The following is a 21,374-nucleotide window of genomic DNA, read 5'->3' as shown; positions in this document are numbered from 1 at the left end:
TGGTGTGCCCACTGAGTCCAGAGAGTGGGGGCTGGGGAGGGAGGTGGGAAGTGGGGTGTGGGGCAGAGGGCTCAACGGCTCCTCCTCTGGCAGTGAAGGGGTTCACGCGGCCCCACCACATCCCCACCACACCCGCAGAGGTGAGAACCTGTCCTGGCCTCTGCCCTGCAAGCCGTGTCCTCCCCAGCCCCAGTTTGGGGTCCTGGGAAGGTCAAGGGCAGCCTCCAGCAGTTGGATTCTCAGGCCACGGATCACCTGTGCTACTCCACAGTGGAGGAGGCCTTGTGAGCAGGCGCCCCACGTGCGGGTGCTTGCTGTGTGGCCCTCTTGTTGGTCCTATTTTGCTTTACTTACCGAATTTGCCACAATTTGCATCAGGCTTCATTCCAAACCCCTGACACACATCGGCTTGTTTAATGCCCTGAGTGCCCTGAGAGGGAGGACCTGGTCCCAGGCCATGTGGTGGATGAGGGATTGGTGCCCCCCCCCACGTGGCCCACATTTATTTAGTACTTGCTGTATGCCCCTCCTGTACTCGCCACAGCAGTCTGAGCAGGCACAGCCCTCCCATCTCTCAGGTGAGGACCACTCAGCACACACCCTGCAGGACATATGCACCTCCTTTCCGGGGGGGGGGCCCTGCCCCCCTGCTCACCTGGGTCAGGGCTGGGAGGCAGGTGTGGGCTCGGCCTGACGAAGATTGGCCAGCATGGCGGAGAGGTCCAGGATGAACAGCTTCACCTGTGGGTCCCAGCACAGCCAGTCACGTCCCAGCCCCTGAGTATCCAGTTCCGCCATCCCCACAACCCAGGATGCTGCAGAGCAGGGGTTGGGGGTGAACACCCCTATTAAAAGCAATGATTGTGGTTCCCAGGGGCCAACCAACCTGCCCTAGACTGTTCTGGGTCCTTCGGGCCTCAGTCCAAGCCCCCCGAATAGTCTGTGAGCAGACACCCTCAGTTTCCTAGCTGGTATCACCTGCATTATAATTAAATGAGTATTTTCACTTGCATTAATTCATTTCCCCCCCTTTTTTAATTGGATCAACCGTATTCATTGGTGTTTGACCTGCTCTCATCTCCATGGGTTAACACTCCCATATTTCCTTTTAATTAACTTATTTATTGATATGAACTGAATGCCCACAGGTCCACTGCCAAGAGCCAGAACTTGAGGCCAACTTACCCTTGGGCTCTCCCTTCACATTTGTCATGAAATAAAGGTTTGAGAGGGAAACTATATTTCTAACAAAAATAGAATTAAGTTACCCCTTGTCATAAGTGGAGGGGCAGTGGAAAAATCCTACAACAAACATGAAACCCAGTCGCACTCTTGCGTTCTGGCCCACTGCTGTTGCCTACAGGGGGTGTGAGGCCCAGGCCCAGGGAGCACTGCAGGGGTTAAAGGCCCACTCGCCCCACACTGAGTCTTTCTCCTTGGTAGGATCAGGGTCGGTTGAAAAGGGACAGGCTTGGGGCGCCTGGGTGGCTCAGCCGTTAAGCGTCTGCCTTCCGCTCAGGTCATGATCCCAGGGTCCTGGGATCGAGCCCCGCATCAGGCTCCCTGCTCCGTGGGAAGCCTGCTTCTCCCTCTCCCACTCCCCCTGCTTGTGTTCCCTCTCTCGCTGTGTCTCTCTCTGTCAAATAAATAAAATCTTTAAAAAAAAAAGAAAAGGGACAGGCTTTTGCCCACTCCATCATACTGAGCCTCTGTCCCTCCTGGAGTTGTCTTGTGTAGTTCAAGGTGCTGGGCCACACTTGGGAGAACAGTGGTGTCCACAGATCTGTCCTACTCAGCATGTGGCACAAAGGTAGGCTCCCGGGGTCCGAGTTCTTAGTGTTTGGTTGGGATCCAGGGTGTTGGGCGCAGGACAGGAGTGCCAGGGGCAAGCGTGCCTTTTTTTGTGTTTCTTCCACTAAAGGGGACCGTGCTTTGGGTCCCCATTAGAAGCAACAGAGGTGTTCGAAGTCAGAAACCCCCTCCCTCCGTTGTAAACCATGTCACCCCTTCCTCAACCTTGCAAACCTGAATGACTTGGTCCACAGTGACATTTGTGATGCGCTTGTGCGGGAAGAAAGACAAGGACCCAGCCCCACCCTCTCCCTCCCTAGGGAAGCTGAGGCCTGTCCCTGCAGGGAGCAAGAGGGTCAGGGATTAATTAAAGGTGGGTCTCCACCTGGTTTCTTGTCGATGTTGTCAGTTTGTGCTTGACCCTGGGACAAAGGACAGACTCTTGTCGTGAACGTGCGGTGTCCCCTGTACACACCCCGGGCCCTGCGCACAGGTGAGGGCGCGGAGACCCAGAGAGGAGAGCACGGCTTCCTTGTGGCCACGGAGCAGATGCCCAGGCCTCCCAGGCAGGGTTCCCAGATGGCCATCGAGCCCAGATCTGGGGGGCTGGCTTCATGCGCTCGGCTCCCGGAGGGTCACGCTTAACCCAGAGTAGGTGAGGTTTCCTGAAGCTCTGGGGGTTGGAGGGGACACGGCGAGGGGGCGCACCTGCTGCAGCTGCCCTTCGGTGTCCTCGACGGCCAGGGCAGGGGCCTGCCTCTTGTGCTGGCGTACTAGCTGGAACAGGTTGAGCGCCGCCATTCTGGTGCGGCCCAGGAGAAGGGTCTTCTCAGCCGCGGTGTTCTGGATCTGAATCCACTTGGATTCCTGAAGAACACCCCGCCCGCTTCCAGATCACGCTGGAGCCTGCTGAGGAGGGCTGGGGCCCGCCCACTTCCCTCCGGCCAGGGGCGCACGGGCGCCTCCGGGAGAGGAACCGGGGGTCAGGTTCTGCTAGGACTGGCCCCCGGTGCCCTAAAGCGCTTTCCCTGCCCGTTAGCGCCGCTGCCCCTCTGGGCTACGCATCGCCCCTTCTGTTCTCAGGGCGACGGGAGGCTGGGGGCCCGGGCGCCCAGCTCCGCCCGGCGGGCCGTACCCAGCGCAGCGTGCGCTCCCTCGCAGCCTCCAGGCGCTCCAGCAGCTGCGCTCGCCGCCGGCCCTGCCCCAGCAGCTCGTCCTGCCCGGCGTCCCGCTGCCGCTGCAGCCGCGCGCGCGCCTCCTCCAGCTCCGCCCGCCGCCCGCGCTCCGCGAGCCGCAGCGCCGCCTGCATATCGGCCAGGCCGTCGAAGCGCGCCACCAGCTCGGGGACCTCCTGGAACTGGGGTGGGGTCAAGATGGGGTCCTCTCGCCACCCGGCCCTCGGGCGCCTCCTCGGAGGGCTACTCCCTCCCCTCCCCACGCCGGCAGGAAGCCTAGCCCAGCCTCACTCCCTGTGATGGTCCCGTTCAGCTGGTATTTATTGAGTGCCTGCATACACCCCCAGCCTGGCGGAGAGGTCCGGGAAGTCAGAAGCCCGAAGGTTACCATTGTGAGCAAGTTACCATCGTGAGCCTCGGTTTCCCCATTTATAAAATGGGGTAGGCAAGAGCAGGACTCCCGTCACCGGGCGTTGGGGAGAATTCAAGAACAAAGCTTGTCCCTGGCATACAGTCAGCGCTCAGTAAGTGGTGATTGCTGGCATACAGTCAGCGCTCCAGTAGTGCACACCCGAAGCCGTCCCAGAGGCTACCCAACGCTGCACGGTGGCGCCTGAGCCCCCAAGCCTCCTGCGGGGCGCTCACCTCGGGCAGCTGCTCCAGCACTTGGCCCAGCAGGCGCGCGCAGGGCTCCAGGCGCTCCAGCCGGCGCTGCAGCCGCGCGCGCTCCCGCCGCAGCTCGTCCCGCTGGGCCCGAAGCCGGAGCGCCTCGGCCTCCCGGCGGCTCGCCTGCAGCCGCTCTTCGGCCGCCCTCCGCAGCGCGCGGCCGCGCCGGGCCTCGCTGTCCTGGGGGGGCGGATGGACGGGAGGCGACTGCCCTCACGACCTGGGAGCCGCCGGCGCTCCCCGCTTCCACCCGCCCCAACACTGGCACGCCGCGCGGTACGTAGCAAACAGGTGGCCCGTGGGCAGATTCAGCCAGTGTCTGATTTTGGTCCCTCACTTCTCCCCCATGCTTTTTAAAAAACTCAAATGCATCAGGCAGTGCGTGCGTATTTCCTACTACTCCCTCTTGTATTAGTAAAGCTCACTTTAAAATTCACATGCAAGTCTGGCCTTGTGACCCAATGACCTGCCTCCCCTCCCCCAGCCGTCTGCACCTACCTGCAAGAACTTGTCAAAGCGCACAAAAGACCGCTTTAGCTCCCGCTCCTTCTGTTCCAACTGTTCCCAGCGCTGTTTCCGGGCTGCCATCATGGTCTGGCACGCCTGGGGAGAGGTGAGGAGTTGGTTGTTTGTGTGTGTTTAGGGGTTCAAGTTATCCAGCACCTTCGGGATCATACTTTGGTCATCAGTTGTCCCTGATCTTGTCGCTGCACCCCTGTTCAAATCCCCCCATGGCTCTTCCCATGTGTGATGAAGCCTCAGTGCCCTCTTGTAGCCCCTGCATGCCGCTGTCCCTGTCCTTCCTTCTGGACTCATCTCACCGCCTTCCTTTAACACTGTCTTCCAGACACTGGTCCTCCTGTGTTTTGTCCTTGCCTTCCAATCTTTGTATGCGCCCTTCCCTCTGCCCTCTTCTCCCTCCTCACCCCACCCCACCCCCTTTGCTGGATAAGCTGACTTGCCCTTCCCCCATCCCCAGACATGACTTCCTTCAGGAAGCCCTCCTTGACCACCTCTTTGTGGAGATAGGGGCTTCCTCGGGGTTCCCACAGCCTTCTCAGTGCTTCCCCACCTGATGGCAGTCTCCACCTGGACACTTGTCTGTCTCCTTCTTTAGACTGTGAGCCCCATGGAGGGGGACTATGGTGAGATGTCTAGATCCCAATGCAGTGTCGTGCACATAGTAGGTGCTCAGTGCGCATTTATTTGCCCCAACTGATCTCATTTGATCATTGATGAGGAAACCAAAGCTCAGAGTGGTGAAATGACCCGTCTCAGACCCTGTAGCTAATAGGTCAGCTTCATTACTTCCCAACCCCTGCTCACCGTCTTTTTTTTTTTTTTTTTGCCCGGGATCCCCAAAAGTCTCAGGAACTATAGTGCAAGCTCACCTCCCTCTGGGCCTGCAGGCGCCGGTCCGCATCCACCAGCTCCTGCCTCTTCTCCAGGAGACGCAGCACCAGCGGGAGGGTGTCCTCGTTTTGCTCTGGGATCTTCCTGGGGACTCCAAGGGGGAGGTGGGGATGAAGGAGGCAAGAGTCAGGGCCCCCAAACTCCCCACCAGTGCTTGAAATGCCCCCATTAGCCATAGACTAGCTGTTGAATTGTTCATTCATTCAACAAATTGTACTGAGCAACTACTCTGTGCCAGGCACCTTTCTAGGCACTGGGGGGGGGGGGGGGGCGGGGGTGGGCCGGGCGGACAAAAACCCCCACCTTCCAGAAGCCGGCGTTCTGCTGGGGGTGGGGGACACAGAAAATAAAGCTAACAAATAATAAATAATACTAGGACATGGTAGGTGCTCAGATGAAAAATGAAGCAGGCAAAAGGAAATCTTTCAATGGGGAGATGAAAAAGTCTCTCCGAGGAGACAGACCCTGGGGTCATCTAGGCAGAGACCCGAAGGGCAAGAAGGGCAAGAGGGAGTGAGCGTGTGGATACCTGCAGGGAACAGCGAATGCCAAGGCCCCAAGAGAAGAACCTTGGATTGTAGAAGGCTCTTGAGGCTCGGGGGGGGGGGGGGGGGGGGGGCAAGGACCATAGGAAAGGCAGGGCAGCTGCAGGAGATGGTGAAGAACCGGGTTCTGGGATAACACAGAGACAATGTGGGTCTGGTCAGGTGGTTGTAGGGTAGAGGTGAGGAGGGCGGTCACGCTGCAGTTTAAGAGCAGAGTTGATGCAGTGACGGGGGGGTGGGGGTGGTGAGAAAGGAGAGAAAGGTGAACTCCAGGTGAACTGGAAGGAGGGTGCTGGTGGAAGGCTGAATGGGGAGCAGAGGAGAGCAGCTCCTTGCTGTGGCCGAGCTGTGGCCGGAAGGCTGTTAGACCTCCCCTAGACCTCCCTGCGAGGGCTCCAGGAGGAGGCTGGGATCTGGAGTCTTGCTGGGGTGTGTGTGTTGAGGGGGGGGGTGGATTGCACACAGCCCTACACGGTGGCTGTGTAGAGAGCAGAAGGGTTGCTTGAACATTCTGTTCAGCAGGGCATTCCCAGCACTCGTCCAGACTCTGACACTGAGCTTGGGACTCTCAGTCACTGCGGAACACAAAGTAGGTACCCGACAAGCTTCCTCCACTCCTCCTTGAAAATGCAGCGTTCGCAGGGAGAGGGGAGCAAGAGTTCACAGAATTCCTTCTCCCCTCAGTCCAAACGATTAAATCTCAGCTGGACGTCAGCCAGGAGTGGGGATCAGGAACAGATGAGAGGCCTGGGCTGTTAACCCAGCTCTGCCTTAACTGGCTCTGCCCTAACTAGCCCAGAGACCATTTTCCTCTGAGCCTCAGTTTCCTCCTTTGTGAAGTGGGGACAGCAATACGCCGCCAGGAACTGCCCAAGGAAGCCAGGCGCCACAGGCAAGGGGAAGGCATGGGTCGTCCCACCCGCTTCTGCCCCCCTCTCTCCCCTCCCCGCCATTCTGAAGCACTCACTCGGGCATTTTCTCTTGCAAGGCCAGTCGGAAATATTCCTCCCAGGGCACGGCCATTCTCCCTGCAGTTGCCCCGGGGCTCTCTTTCCACAGTGTCGGAGTCTTGCACTAGCTCAGGAAGCCCTGGGGGTTTCGGGTGGAGGGCAGTGTAGCAGCGTGCTCTGTACTGGAAGAACGCAGCCAGCCACCTAGCAGGCCTTGGTTGCCCAGGCAACCAACCACACAACATTCCGTTGCCTGCCTAAGGCCCGGGGCATCCATCCTGGGAGGGAGAAGACGGGGGTAGCTGGGAGGGGAGCAGGCTTTGCCGGTTCCAGAGACGGCTTTTACTCCCAATCTAAACTGGGGTGCAATGAGGAGGAGGTGGGTCCCTCAGCCAAAAATTTACCCTTTTGGTGCCCTGTGTCTGGTCAAGCCTCTTCCTGGCTGGGTGGGATGAGACGCCTCTCTCGTGGCTGTATACTCAGTTGTCCGTTCAAAAGAATAATTATTGGGCACCCACTGTTTGCAGGGTCATTCACTCCCTGGCAAGGTGCTGAGGGCCTACTATGTTGCAGCTCTTTGAGGGTCAATCCTTTTGCTACCCTGGCCAAGTCTCATGGAACCTCCCAGCCTGGTTAGGGCGATCAGCACCACCGAGTGGAGAGCAGCTTGGAAGGGTCCCATGATCTAGATTTGGAGGATAGGGGAGGGGGGGAGCTGACATACTTTGGGCAATTACTGTTGCTCAGACACAGAGAGCTAAGCGCTCTCTATATAATATCAATTTAATTCTTAAAACAGCACTCCAGGGGATGGTATTAGGGAAAAGTGCCCAGAGTAATACCCCTGGGTCCTCCACCCAGAAATAACACATGCTAACATCTCATCATCTTTGCTTTCTATCGTTTTAGTTTTCTGTTTTAAATAATTTTTTCGTGTAAAGAAAGGCATTTTCTTATTGTATTAGAAAAAAAAAACTATACTTATAATGCCTACATTCTTAAAAACAACTCCTAAGCATTTTGTTTGAGCGTATTTTTTTTTAAGATTTTTTTAAAATTTTATTTATTTGAGAGAGAGAGAGAGCACATGAGAGGGGGGAGGGTCAGAGGGAGAAGCAGACTCCCTGCCGAGCAGGGAGCCCGATGCAGGACTCGATCCTGGGACTTCAGGATCATGACCTGAGCCGAAGGCAGTTGCTCAACCAACTGAGCCACCCAGGCGCCCTTGAGCGTATTTTTAGAAAGGAGCTAAAATAATATATATTTTCTCTTTGAGCGTGTTACATTGAATTGCACATATATCCTTCTACATAAATTGATGTGAAGAGTTATAAGATACACGGCCTAATTTTTTCTTGATTTAAAAATATTGAGGTATATATTCTGGTTTCTCTTCAGATCATATAAATCTTTTGCCTTTTAAAAATATTGAGGTATAATTCACATAATGTAAACTTCATTTTTTTTTCTCACATACGGTTCTGTGGGTTTTGGTAAATGTGTAAAGTCCTGTAACCACCACCACAGCCAAGATACAGAATGTTTCCATCACCCCCAGAAGTCCCCATGCTCCTTCATAATCAACCCTGTCCCCACCCCAGCCCCTGGCAACCACTGACCTGTTCTCTGTCCCAATAGGTGTGCCTTTTCCAGAATATTGGAAATGGAATTCTATACTTAGTGGCCGCTTGAATCTGGCTTCTGTAACCCAGAAATGTTCATCAGAGATTCATTCATGTCGACACGTGTAGCCATATTTCATTCTTTTTCATTGCTGAGTAGTATTTGATTATATATCATGGTTTGTTAATTCAGCCTCCAGCTGGGTCATCTCTAGTTCTGGGCAATTACAAATATAGCCTGTGTTCACGTACAGTTTTTTGTGTGAGCATAAGCTTTCATTCTGCTCTGTATAAATACGTAGGAGCAGGATTGCTGAGTCATATGGTAAGTCTATGTCTAACTGTATAAAAAAACTGCTGACTTTTTCCAAGTGGCTGTATCATTTTTATATTCACACCAGCGATGCATGAGCGGTCTCATTACTCCGTATCCTTTTTTTTTTTTTTTTAAGATTTTTATTTTATTTTGTTTATTTGACAGAGAGCGACACAGCGAGAGAGGGAACACAAGCAGGGGGAGTGGGAGCGGGAGAAGCAGGCTTCCCGCAGAGCAGGGAGCCCGATGCGGGGCTCCATCCCAGGACCCTGGGATCATGACCTGAGCAGAAGGCAGATGCTTAATGACTGAGCCACCCGGGCGCCCCATTACTCCATGTCCTTGCCAGCAGTTGGTATTGGTAGGTTTTTAAAAAGTCATTCTAATAGATGTGTAGCTCCTGGAAGATTTTTTTTTTTTTTTTTTTTTTTTAGAGACCATTGTAGATTCTCATGCTGTTGAAGAAATAACACAGAGAGATCCCAATTCCCTCCACCCCGTTTCCCCCAGTGGTTCCATCTTGCACACTACAGTACAATATCACCACCAAGAAACTGGCTTCGATACAATCCACCAACCTAATTCAGATCTCACAGTTTTACATGCGCTCCTGTGTGTGTGTGTGTGTATGTATGTGTATTTAGTTCTATGCAGAGTTATCACACGTGGACTCCTGTGACAGCTACAATCAAGCTACATACAGAACGTTTCTCACAGGGATCCTTCATGCTATCCTTTGCTAGGACCATCTCCCTCCCTCCTGCCTCCCTAACCCCTGTCAATTATGTATCTGTTCTCCATCTGTACAGTTTTGTTTCCTCAAGGATGTTATATAAGTGGAATTGCACAATATGTAACCTTTGAGACTGGCTTTTTCACTCAGCTTAATTCTCTTGAGATCCATCCTGCTGGCTACACGCATCAGTGTTTATTCTTTTTGATCGCCGAGTAGCATGCCATGAGATGGATGTGCCGCGGTCGGTGAAGCATTCAGGTAGAAGGACATTTGGGTTATTTGCAGTTTGGGGCTCTCATGAATAACTACTGTGAAGATTTGTGTCCTGGTTTTTGTGTGAGTGTAAGTTTTCATCCCTCCAGGATAGATGCCCATGAGTACAATTGTGTTGTGTTTTTTTTTTTTTTAAAGATTTTATTTATTTATTCTTGAGAGGTAGAGAGAGAGAGGCAGAGGCAGAGGGAGAAGCAGGCTCCCCGCGGAACAAGGAGCCCGATGCGGCACTCGATCCCAGGACCCTGGGATCATGACCTGAGCCGAAGGCAGACGCTTAACCAACTGAGCCACCCAGGCGTCCCCATGAGTACAATTGTTAAGGAAGCTGCTCGAGTCTTTTCCAGAGTGGCTGTGCCACTTTAAATTCCCACTGACAGTGTAAGAGTGATCCAGCTTTTCTGCATCCTCACAGTCATCACCATTTTTTTTTTAAGATTTTATTTATTTAATTGACAGAGACAGCGGGGGAGGGAACACAAGCAGGGGGAGTGGGAGAGGGAGAAGCAGGCCTCCCACGGAGCAGGGAGCCCGATGTGGGGCTCGATCCCAGGACCCTGGGATCATGACCTGAGCCGAAGGCAGACGCTTAACCGACTGAGCCACCCAGGTGCCCCGGTCATCACCATTTTTGATTTAGCCATTCTGATAGGTGTGCGGTGATGTCTCATTGTGGGTTTACTTGGCATTTCTCTACTGGCTGTGATGATGATGAACATCTTTTCGTGTGCTTCTTTGCCATCTGTATATCCTCTTCAGCAAAATATCTGTTCATATCTGTTGCCTATGTTCTAACGAATTGCTCTTAGCTGTTGAGTTTTGAGAACTTCTTTACATATTCTAGATACGGGTCTTGATGTTCCAGACAATCCTCTGTTGGATATTTTTTCCCAGGCTGTAGCTGATCTTTTCATTCTTATCACATGGTCTTTTGCAAAACAAGGTTTTCAATCTTGGTGATCCGATTTGCCACTTTTTCCTTCACACATCGTGTCAAGTCTAAGGTGGGATTTGAACTTGGGCCACCTGGGTGTGGAGTCCACCCTCTTAACCACAATACTCCAGATACAGTTGAGCCCTTCTTGGATCTTTCCCTCCTCAGGCTCATTCCCTTCCTTCCCTCCTCAGAGGATGTCATCATCTTGAAGCTAGTATGCATCCTTCCCTTTTGAATTTTTATTTTGTTAGAGGCGTTTTTTCGGGGGCAAATGTTTACTGAGCACCTACTCTGTACCAGGCAGTGTGTGAGGATACAGCAGTGGATGAGGCAGAACCTGCCCTCATGGGGCGTACAGGCTGATGGTGAAGCCAGGGGGAAAAGTCTAGGGTGCAAGTTGCAGGGAGGGAAGTCTCTTTGAGGCAGTAACATGTGAACCCCGACCTGAAGGATGAGGAGGGATGAGAAGAAGAAAGGAAAAGTATTCCAAGTAGAGGGAACAGCACGTGCAAAGGCCCTGAGGCAGGAGGGTGGGGCCCCCTCCTCACAAAGAGAACAAAGGTCTGTAGGTTGCTGTGCAGAATTCAAGGATGATGAGATAGGTCCTGACTGGAGAGGGCCAAGGAGGGGCGAGACCTGTGACCAGTAACAGATGAGGGAACTGAGGCCCAGGGGAGGTAAGTGACCCTCCGAGGACGTGAGGCTGAGAAGTGATGGATGGGCCTTGGTTTTGTTTTTAGAGATAACCCGTCCCTGCCTTGGAACTGCTCATGGCTTCGAGGAGAGGAGAAGGTCCCTACACAAACAACCTGTCTTCAGAAGGCTGAAGCTATTGGGTCCACACCCCAGGCCTCAGCATTTCTGTTTTAAATGGGGCATTGCTTTCAGGTCCTCTTGGGGCTCCCCTGTCATGCTGCTGAGGCAGAGGTCCCAAACCCCCACCTGGGTCTGTCCCCACATCCTGGGAGATACGGTGAGTGGGGCTGCTGAGTGACAGCGGGACACAGCTTCTCAGCCGGCCTTGCCCTTGGCCACAGCTCTGGAAATATCCACTCTCCCCACCCCCAAGTCTCATGCTCGGGTGGTTTCCCCCTTCCTACTTCTCCATTCCAAGGCGGGGGCGGGGGGGTGCATCTTGGGGAGTAGGCCTGAGGAAGGAGGAAGCAGCAGGTCAGACCGACAGGCTACCTTGTTTCAGGCTGTGGGAGGAGGGGACTTACTGCTTCCTCGGCAGCCAGCCCACGGGAGGGGTTCGTGGAAATCCTGCCCACTCCTCCCACCTCAGCCTCCTGTCCTACGTGGCTCCCGGCCCAGAAGCGTGCCCAGCGATCACAAATGGGGCTTTGTGTTCCCGAGACAAAGAACACACTCCTCTCACCCCCAACCTGGGCCAGGGCTTGTCTGCCTTGCCCCATCCTTGGCCTCGGAAGGGATGGTGCCACTTCCCAGGAGGGGAAACTGAGGTCTAGAGACAGGTCTGTGGAGCCAGGAGAAGGGTCTGCCCCTGGTTTGGGGGTAGAGGTGGAGCAGAGAGGCGGTAAGTTGGCAGTGACGAAGCTGCCATCCTAGGCACTGAGTTGGGGGGAGGAAGTAAGAAATAATACAACTATTATCACCACGAGAGAGGCCAGATTCCAGCCCTGGAGGGGAACAGAATTCTGTTTAACCCAGCGAGTGCGTTCTGAGTCTTTCTTATGTGCCAAGCGGTGTGGGAGGCGCGGCATGAATCAGACATTGTCCCTGACATTTAAGAGATAAGACGAGCGTGTAAAATACCACAGAACAAGAGAACAGGAGACCAGGGTCACAGAATGGTGCCAACAGGCAGGGGTGGGGGGGTGGGCGTGGGGAGTGGTCGTCGCTGCCTTCCCGGAGGCTGTGGGCCATCAACAAAGCCGGGGCAGTGGTGCCTTCAGAAACGGGAGGGGGCACGGAGTATTTTCTGAGGATAAAAAGCAGCACAATTATGTCTAGGAAAGCTCTCTGCTGCTGGGGACTCTGATGTCTGCTCTGTCATCTGCGTATCACTTCCTACTTCCTACTGAGAGTGTATTCTTCAGTGGCAAGCGATTTTTGTCAGTTCCCCACGCGCCTGAGAGCCCCAGGAGAGCAGGGCTGGGCGGTCTTGTACCCCGCTGCATCCCCACTGCTTGGCACACAGTGGGCACTCGACACAGATCTGCCGAATAAAAGGAATATTCATACGAAGCATATACATATGACATTTTGTGGCATCAGGATGCTGCTGTGGAGATGGTCGTGTTTGCCCCATCACTTTGGTTTTCTTTTTTTCAGCATTTTTTCCCGTCATTCCCAGTCTTTGAGCATATCCTTTCTAACAGCTATGTCGTAGTCCCGTGACATTGACACGACATCGTCTGTACTTTGTTCGCTCTACCCCTCCTCATCTTTATCCAATTGTATGGGTGGGAGATCAACAAGGAAACAGGAAAAGGAGGGGGAGGGCTTTCCTGATGGAAGGCAGGACAGGGCGAGGGCACTGTGGGTGTGGGGTGAGGGGATATGAGCAAAATCTTAAGAGTGTTAAGTGGCGTCTAGAAGGCTATGTGGCTGGGGAATCTGGTGCCCGGTGTTGTGTTGTTAAACTGACCCTACCCCTACCCCTGCCTTGTAGCAGTTGCCGGTTTCCATGGGGGTAAATTCTCCTGCCATGGACGGTGTCACGTTCCCACTGTGGCGTTGCTGAACACCGAGGTAGAAAGCCATGGCCACAGCCATCCTTGACCTTGGGATCTCTCGATCAGATTTCTCAGCTGAGATGCAAAGCCCCAGATTCTTCCTGCGCAGCAGCCTGGAGCCGCGGTGGCTACTGAGGTGTGGTTGCGCCATCTGTCCCCGGAATTCGGGGTGGGGTCAGGTGTTCCACTTCGGGGAGCTCGGTGTCAGGTACGGCCGTGGGTTCAGGATGTCCTACTATGGCCGCGACTCTTACTGAGCCCTTGCTGTATGCCAGGGTGTGTTGAACATCTGACTTTTTCCTCATCCCATCCTCACACCCAGGAGATGAGGCGGGTGCTGTTATTAATCCCCAATTTACAGACAAGGAAACCGAGGCACCCAGAGGGTGCCCGAGAACAGCCAGCTCATAAGTGTAGGTGCCACGATTCAGTCCCAGGTTGGCTTGGCTGGATGCTAGAACCTCTGCTCTTAACCCCTGAGCTCAGCGTCTCCTGCTACTGAAGGTGTTCTGCAGCTCTTGTGAGCATCCCAGCGGTGCTAGGCTAGGTAGAGAGCTGGCAAGAAGACGATCATGGGTTTGTCTTTAAGGGCTTCGAGGAAGGGGAAAGAGAGGAGGCTAACCATTTCTTGAGCACCTACTATGTGCCAGGAATGATGCCAGGTGCCTTACACAGCCTCTGGATCAACTCTCACAACAACCCTTGAGAAAGGTGAGACCCTTCCCACATGACAGCCCAGGCTTGGGTGCTCATGAGCCCACCTTCCCCTCCCCGAGCTGGGTAGCCCCCAGCAGGTCACACTCTTTCTCTCCGCCTCCTTCACCCTTTGGTGCCCTGACGGGAGATGCCCTGGGAGACCTCAAACCCTCTGCCAGTTTCAAGTCAAAACTTCTCAGAACAACAGGAAGTGGCCAAGCCATTCGGAAAGTTTGAGGACTGTGGCCACAGCCCCAGACGCATTTCAGGGTCCATATCCGGTTATTGGACAAGTGCCAGAGCTAGCTCCCTGGAGGCCTGGCTGGCACATTCCATAGCTTTCATAACCTTCCTGGGGACCTGGGGAGGGGCATTTGGGAATGAGACTTCCTGCTCAGCTCCGGAAGACTGGCCGAGTTGGCTGGTGGCGGTTTGGCTGGCATCCCAGGTGGCCCCAGGACCTAGCCCCTCAGGTTCCATCAGGGGTCTCTGGGGGCCGGAGAGCCTATCTGAGATCTCTGCAGGATCTCAGAAGAAAAAGGGTTAGCCAAAAGCTCTCACCTAGGTGGGGGTGGGAAAGGGACAGAAGTAGCATGCACTTAGCAAGTATTGGTTTCCCCTGGTAAGGAATCGGGGGCTGCTTAGTAAGGCACCTGGAGGGTGTTGGTGTTTTAACACTCCCTTGGGGCTACCGCGGTTCTGGATTTGACCCTGGATCACCTCTCGTACCCTGCTGAAGGATGCTGCAATACTTCTAAGCCTTGGGGCCAGCCCTGCTAGACCCATAGCCCAGATGGGGTAACTGAGGCCCAGTCTTTGGAAGTTGGAGGACTCCGCAGGTAGCGGACAGCTGGGGAGAGAACTCCAGGGATCAGAACCCCTTACCAGCTTGGCTGGAGTGCCAGCTGGGAAGTCAAGGAGGGAGCTTGGGAGACAGATCACTGGCTACTCCTGTGGCTGTTCTGGGCCCTCCTGGTCCTGCCGGTCTGGGCATCGGCTGCGGTAATCATTCGGCTGGGGCCTCCCCATTGGTGCCCAGCCCTGGGCTGACCAAAGTGAGTCAGGCTTGGTGCCAGTTCTTCCAAGAACTCTTAGGAGGGTAAACAACAAACTCACGGGGAGAAATAGTGTAAGGATCTATCCTGGGACAGGCTCTTCCTGTAGCATTGTTTCAAATGTGTTTGTCAAACTCCAAGTTTTGACACTTGAAAAATGTACAACCCTGGAGCTGAGGAACCGAGAAAAAGAGAAGAAAACCTCTGTCTGGGGTGGAAGGGCATCTTCGAAGCCTTCCTAGGAGAGATGATGTTTGAGTTATGCCTCGAAGGACAATAATAATAATAACAATAACGATAATAATAATATCAAATGCTTTTTATAAGCTTCTTATGTGCCTGTGACTGTTTTGGGACCTGTATCTGCTTCTTTCATATCTGCTTTATGTCATCGAATTCTCTCAAAACCCTGTGAGCAAAATACTATGTTATTCCTATTGAACAGATGAGGAAAGCAAGCCAAGGCACAGAGAGGTTAAGTGACTTGCTCAAGACCACACAGCTAGCAAGAGGTAGAGTCAGGATTCAAATCCAGGAAGGCAAGCCAGTCACTGCCTGAGGCCTTCCCTGAGCTATCTAATCCCTCTGAACCCGTTTCTTTATGCATAAAATGGGGGCGATAGTGCAAGAGTACTTAGTGCGTAGAATTATGGTGAGGACAAAGAGGATACAATCCCCGGAAACCGCTTAGAGCAGTGCCTGGCACACAGTAAGTGTTCCAACAGTTGTAGATGACTTCTGTCACCGCCGTCGTGGTTATCTTCAGGCCTCCCCTCCCCCTCCGGCCGCGGCCGCCTCCCCCGCAGTGCCAGCCCGTGACGTGGGAGCTGCGGCTCGCACAGTCTGGGTTTAATTGGAAACTAAACGAGGAGGAAGGGGGTGTTCGGGGCCCCTCCCTTGACTCTGAACCGACCCCCCTACTCCCCCCGCCCCGGAATGTGCGACTCCCTCTTTAGCGACGCCTCCCGCCGACCGCGGGTACTGCTCCCGCACAGGGCACGGAGCGGGGACCGGGGAGGCGGCGCCGGGATGGGAGGCAGGGGAGGGCCGGGGAGGTGCGACTGTGCTGGAGGGAGGGCAGGCAGGGGACATGCCGGGTCTTCTGAGCCCCAGGTCAGCTCACCACGAGCCAGCGGCCGCGCCCGCCACGGCCGTGGGCCGCTCCCCACCTGGCAGTCAGCGCGCCCAGGTCTCCGCGGCCCGGGCGCTCGGGCGCGCTTGGCTGGGGTGCCGGCAGAGGGCGCGCGAGGGGGCCCGGGGACGGGCGGGGGCCACGCGGGAGGCGGGATTGGGGGGAGGGCCCTGGGCTGCCCCTCCCGCCCCCTGCCCGCCCACCCGGAGCTCCAGACTAGGAGGCACGAGCGGCGGGGGCCCCCTGCGCGCTCTGGTCCTCCGCGCACGCTCCTACCTGTAGAGCCCGAGGGGCTCCCCCTCGCCGGACACCTATTCTTTCTCCTCCGGAAACCTCCCGCCTAGCTACCCGCGTCTCGCATAGGCGGCGCTGGGACCCCGGGACGGGGCGCCAGGCTCGCAGCTGGTGACATGTAGACGCGCCCTCCACGGTCCAGCCTCGGCACCTGGGCACCCTTCTGCCCGTAAAGTTTGGGGCTGGGCGCCATGGCCAAGAGCAGCTCCCTGAATGTCCGCGTGGTGGAGGGCCGGGCGCTGCCCGCCAAGGACGTGTGAGTACCCGGGGGCGAGTCGCGGGCGAGGGGCGCACCGGACATGGGATGGGGCCGGGGTCGCCCGTTCCGCGTGCCGGGGAGGGTGGGTGAGGTGGGCAGGGGGTTCTTGTCTAAGACACAGTATTGATGCAGATCCGCCTTCACGGGGCTAAAACCCCATGCCCATGGCTGTCCTAGTGGAAAGGGGCGCCCAGACTTAGCAGATACGCCACCCTGCTCCCCGGAAGGGGGGTGTCTTTGTTTCTAGGATGTACTAAAGGGGATTGGAGGGTCGGATTTTGTTGGAGCTGGGGAGGGCATGGGGGGGGGGTCCTCTTCCTTAGTTCAGGCAGGGTGGGTGCCTATCAAAAGAATCCTGGGAAGAAGGCCTAGAGCGCCGGTTGGCCTCAGCATTCCTCTGTGTCCGTCTGGTGTTTAGATTCAAAGACAGTCATCAGGTGGCCCACCAGCCAGGCCTGGGGGAGACTGGGGTCCTCTGGACCCAGAGCCCTGAGCTCCCCAGCGAGGAGCTCCCTGTGTGGCCTTCCCTGGATGCTGAGTGCCTTGAAGAGCCACCCCCCCACACACACACCGTAGCACCCTCTCCAGCCAGATGTGGTGGGGCCGGAGGACCCTTGGGCTCCTGTTGGTACCAGTCCTTGGCTCTGCTTCCTCCAGGGCTGAGTCAGCAGTTGCCGAATCAGCAGAATGGCAGGAGGGGTCCCCCTCCTGCTTGGCCTGGAGCCCAGAAGGGGCTGTGAGGTGTCAGCACCTGGGACAGGTGTGGGATCCTTGGCAGGACATCAGCTGTGTGACCTTGAACATGGTCCTCTTGGATCTCGATTTCCCACCTGGACAATGGGAGCTCTGGACAGGATCCACCCAGCCCAGAGCAGCTGAGGGGGGTGGAGAACCTGTTAGGATTTACCCCATGGCCAGGGTGAGCAGAAATCTGGATTCTGAGCCTTTACCCAAGTTGAGATGAGGGCTTAGATATGCCCTGACTCCCCCAGCTGTGGGTCCCCAGTGAGGAGTCTCCTGCCTTTGATTTTATGAACCTCGCCCCTCCCCAACCCTGGGCTGCCGAGAGCAGTTTTAGCTTCCCCTCATCCTCATCAGCTACCCCAAATAAACATGCACCTGGGATAGAAGCAGAGCACTTGCTGTGTGAATGTAGCATCTGGACAAGCCCCTGCTTCCCTCTTCTGGGACACCCTCTCAGAGCCTCTGAGAATGACATTCTGGAACTGTCGGGTCAGGGAGGCCAGGAATTGGGGCCTGGAAACTGCTGGAGGGCTGAGGGGGAGCCCCTCCAAAAATCAGGTTTCCATCTCCTGGCCCTGGGTGAGGGCCATGAGGGAGTGGCGGGTGCTGCCCTTGGCCCTGGACACAGCTCATGGGGTGGACATGGCTTGTAGGGTGGACATAGCTCGCGGGGCTCCTTCTGCCTCTCCTGCAGAGGGACTTAACTCATACCTGGTTCCTACACCTCTTGGCCACCCTTTCTCCCCCAAGTTCTCGGGCCAAGGTGAGCCCCAGAGCAAGGGTGGGAAGGAGTCACTAAGCCCTAGTTGAGCCACCCTGCCTCAGTTTCCCTAGCTGTTGGCTCCCTTCTTCAGAGGGGCTGTCCTCAGAGCCTGCTGGGATCTTCACACCCATGGAAACTCTTAGATGGGGGCGTGTTCTCTCTCTGGTCTCCTAAGGGAAAGGGCCCAGACTTGTCCTGAAGCTTTGTCAGTTTTGAGGGGGGGGTCTGACCTGACGCTGGAGGAGGCCCCCACTGACAATTTTTGAGTATTACTCTTATGAATAGCAGCTGTAAGTCGTTCCAGGGCTTACTCTGGGCCAGGTCCTATCCTTAACACTTCCTATGGTCCTATGAGCATTTCCATTTATAAATAGGGGAAACAGGCCCAGAGAGGCAAAGTCACTTGCCCAAGGTCACACAGCTGGGATTTGAGCCCTGACTGCTCCCATGAATAAACCACACTGGGCAGGCAGTGGCTGAGGGGTCTTCTTTCCCACACTTGAGTTGGGGCAGGGCCCATGGGAGAGGTCAAGGGTCTGGAGAGATTGAGGGTCCGGAGGGGTCACCCCTCCTGCTATTGCTGCCTCCTACCTGATGGGAGACTGATAAGGCCCTTGTGCGTCAGAGCTGTGGAGCCAACGAGCGAGCTTGGCTCCCAAGAGGGGCCCCAGGGTCAGGCTTGGTGGACGGAGGGGGGCGTGTCTCCCAGCTCTTTGCTAGTGGGATCCCAGCCAATCTTCCTCCACGTCTGCCGTCGGGAAAACTGAGGAACGGGACCGTACCTAAAAGAGGCTCAGGAATGGAGAACCCAGCCAGAGAAATGAGATATAGGGGTTCCCCAGACACAGGCATCCTGGGGCGTAGAGGCAGATTAGGAAACTGAGGCTCCCAGGGTGTCTTAGGCAGTTGCAACAGCGAGTGCAAAGTCCCTGAGGCTGGACTGAGCTTGGTGGAAGACAAAGGAGGCCTGTGCGATGGGACAGAGGCAAGATGAGGACCCTGGTGGACAGCTCGGGATGGGGCTGGTAACTCTTATTATGAAGGGGGGATGGAGCTGGCTTTGGTTGGCTCATGGCTGATGCCTCCTCAAGGGGCTGCTGTGGGATGTTGTTTTGAGATCTGGGTGCCCTGGTCTGTGCCAGCAGAGGTGCGGCCCCACTGGGCTGAGCATCGGGAGTCCCCCCCACCCCCCCACCCCCCGCCAGGGAAAGTCCCGTGGAAATGAAAAGCTGGTCGGCAATGCTTTCTCCAGAGGGTAGTGTTAAGGCTCCCAGAGGTGAGCTCTGGGGCCGGCCGGTGATGCATCCCACCATGCATTTTCTCCTTTAGTTCCTCCAGCCCCCCCCCCCCAGAGATGTGTGTAAACATCATAGAGAGGAAAACCCAGCACCCACAGAGAGGATGGGGCTTCCTGGGTTCCACAGCTAACACACAGTAACACTGGGATGCCTCTCCAGCTCATGCTGTTGACCACGGCTCCGGGCTTCCTGGGACCAGTACTGGGAACTTTCTAGCCTCATGCCTCAACGTTCTGTTTCTATGGGTGGAAGCCCAGAGAGCCCATGCATGGGGGTCGGGCAAGCAGTGGGTGGGCTGTGCACCCGTGACATCTCCTGCTGGTCTCCCGAGGTTCTGCCCCTTAGCCCGACTTGCTGTGTGACCCCGGGCCAGTCCCCTCCCCTCTCTGGGCCACAGTTGCCCTTATCTGTACATAATGAGGGTGGATTGGGACCTCCACTCATGGCTGCCCTCTCAACCTCCCTCCTGAACATCCTCCTCCTGCAGGTCTGGGAGCAGTGACCCCTACTGCATCGTGAAGGTGGATGACGAGGTGGTGGCCAGGTGAGGAGTGGACAGGCCGGGCCTGGGGAAAGAGGAACAGGGCGGGGGATGGAGGAGGAGCAGCTCCTTCTAGACCTGGCGAGTCCAGACACAAGATTTCACATTGAAAAGAGGAGCCGGCCGGCGGTAATGCTTATGCCAAGGGTGGACGTGTGGGGCTGAAAGTGACTGCTTTGTGCTTTGGCCCCTCTGGGGACAGACAGCTGGGGCTGTCACTCCTCTCCCCATCCTGCCCCACCGACTGGCCGACACCTTCCCCCGGACCAGATGATGTCCCTGACGGTGTCCTGGGGCTGACTCAGCGGCTGCCAGCCTCCCATAGTGGCCTCCCCGGAGGCGGGCATCTCACGCTTGGCTGGGCTGGCTGGTTCCGGGCCTGCTGGGTGCTGCGGGCACTGGGGCGTGCGTGTGTGTGTGTGCGTGTGTGTGTGCGCGCGCATGCGTGCCCCGCTGGGCCTGCTTGTGAGTGTGTGGGGGGGTGTTGGAGGGCTGATGTGAATGCCTGTGACCACATGTGCGTGTCTCTGGGGGTGTGCGGCTCATGGGCTCACATTGTGTCCCGGTGGTGTGTGTGGGGGGGGTGTGCACGCCCGTGGGCTGCCCTGCATACACACGTGAGCACCAGTGTCTGCTTGTTTGGGTACACACATGCCATCGTGAGGACAAGTGAGGACGTGAGGGTGTTTGATGAGTGAGTTTTGGGCGGGGGTGGAGGAATGTGGGGCTGGGCCATGGTTGGCTCCCGCCCCGCCCCCGCAGGCCTGGGCGGTGTGGGTGGGCAGGTGGGCGGGTGGCTGAGGCCCGGGGTTCCTATGGAGACAGCAGGATTCAGGATGCTTCTGGTGCTGGTTCCGGTCCAGATGGGCTGGGAGCGGGTGGTGGGGAACCCCATGGGGGAGGGTCAGCCTGCAGCACCCCAGCTGACCCCCTCCATTGTTCTCTATGCTCATGCTGCCCCCTCCCCACATGCTATGATACCACCCCCAAACCCACAGAGAGATTTTCTGTGCGATCCCAGGCTGCACTCTGCCCAGCTCTGGGCTCTGAAGAGGGACTTCCAGCTGGGAAAAGGCCAGGACAGGGGGAAGAGGGTGTTTGGGAAGAAGGGTCCATCTGACGGTGGTGCCCTGGGCTGGGGTAGAGGGCAGAGTGCGCATCTCTGTGTGCCTGCGTATGTATATGTTCACTCTCCTTGTTGGGGAAGAGTGTGGGGAAAGGGAAGAAAGGAGTGACAGGTATATGACCCAATTCTACAGCCATAGATTTGGGTGTGTCTTCATTGGGCAAAGTAGGTTCTTCGTTCCCTACTGGGTGAAGAGAAGTGCATCTGCAGGGGTGTCGGGGTGAGGATGCTCTCTGTGTGTGTCTGTTTCTAGGCTTATTTTGCTCCCTAACCCTTTTGTGGTTCCCTCTTGTTTCCTGAGTGCTCTGGCTCCTGCTGACTTCATGGTCTCTTGGCCCCTCAC

General features: G+C 56.0%; 2 protein-coding genes across 2 annotated transcripts in view; one reads left to right on the top strand and one right to left on the bottom strand.

Moving 5' to 3' along the window:
* Positions 1–83: 83 nt before the first annotated feature.
* CFAP73 (cilia and flagella associated protein 73) lies at positions 84–6,613 on the bottom strand. The gene is made up of 7 exons (XM_035017468.1): positions 6,558–6,613; positions 5,024–5,129; positions 4,131–4,235; positions 3,612–3,812; positions 2,927–3,148; positions 2,500–2,658; positions 84–741 (listed from the first exon to the last, which is right to left on the bottom strand). Exons 1-7 carry the CDS (start codon positions 6,611–6,613, stop codon positions 661–663), a joined length of 930 nt encoding a protein of 309 aa, XP_034873359.1. The 3' UTR covers positions 84–660.
* A 9,672-nt stretch (positions 6,614–16,285) lies between these two features.
* The window catches only part of RASAL1 (RAS protein activator like 1), a 29,375-nt gene continuing 24,286 nt past the window's right edge, over positions 16,286–21,374 (top strand). The window contains exons 1-2 of the mRNA XM_035017046.1: positions 16,286–16,556; positions 19,852–19,908. Coding sequence (XP_034872937.1) covers positions 16,492–16,556; positions 19,852–19,908 — 122 coding nt within the window. The 5' untranslated portion in view covers positions 16,286–16,491. The remainder of the gene's footprint in view (positions 16,557–19,851; positions 19,909–21,374) is intronic.

The sequence above is a fragment of the Mirounga leonina genome, unplaced genomic scaffold (genome assembly GCF_011800145.1).
Source record: "Mirounga leonina isolate KUSES-001 unplaced genomic scaffold, KU_Mleo_1.0 Mir_171, whole genome shotgun sequence".
In the NCBI taxonomy this organism is placed as follows: domain Eukaryota; kingdom Metazoa; phylum Chordata; class Mammalia; order Carnivora; family Phocidae; genus Mirounga; species Mirounga leonina.
Note: the sequence above shows the minus strand (reverse complement) of the source record. Positions and strands in the feature narration are given on the sequence as shown.

What these genes read in the sequence shown, in the direction of transcription:
- CFAP73 (XM_035017468.1), bottom strand. Translation starts at nt 6,613, where the DNA reads ATGGCCGTGCCCTGGGAGGAATATTTCCGACTGGCCTTGCAAGAGAAA. An exon ending in TTGCAAGAGAAAATGCCCGA is followed by an intron (nt 5,130 to 6,557) that starts GTGAGTGCTTCA and finishes TGGAGTCCCCAG; the next exon opens with GAAGATCCCAGAGCAAAACG. An exon ending in CCGAAGGGCAGCTGCAGCAG is followed by an intron (nt 742 to 2,499) that starts GTGCGCCCCCTC and finishes TGGGACCCACAG; the next exon opens with GTGAAGCTGTTCATCCTGGA.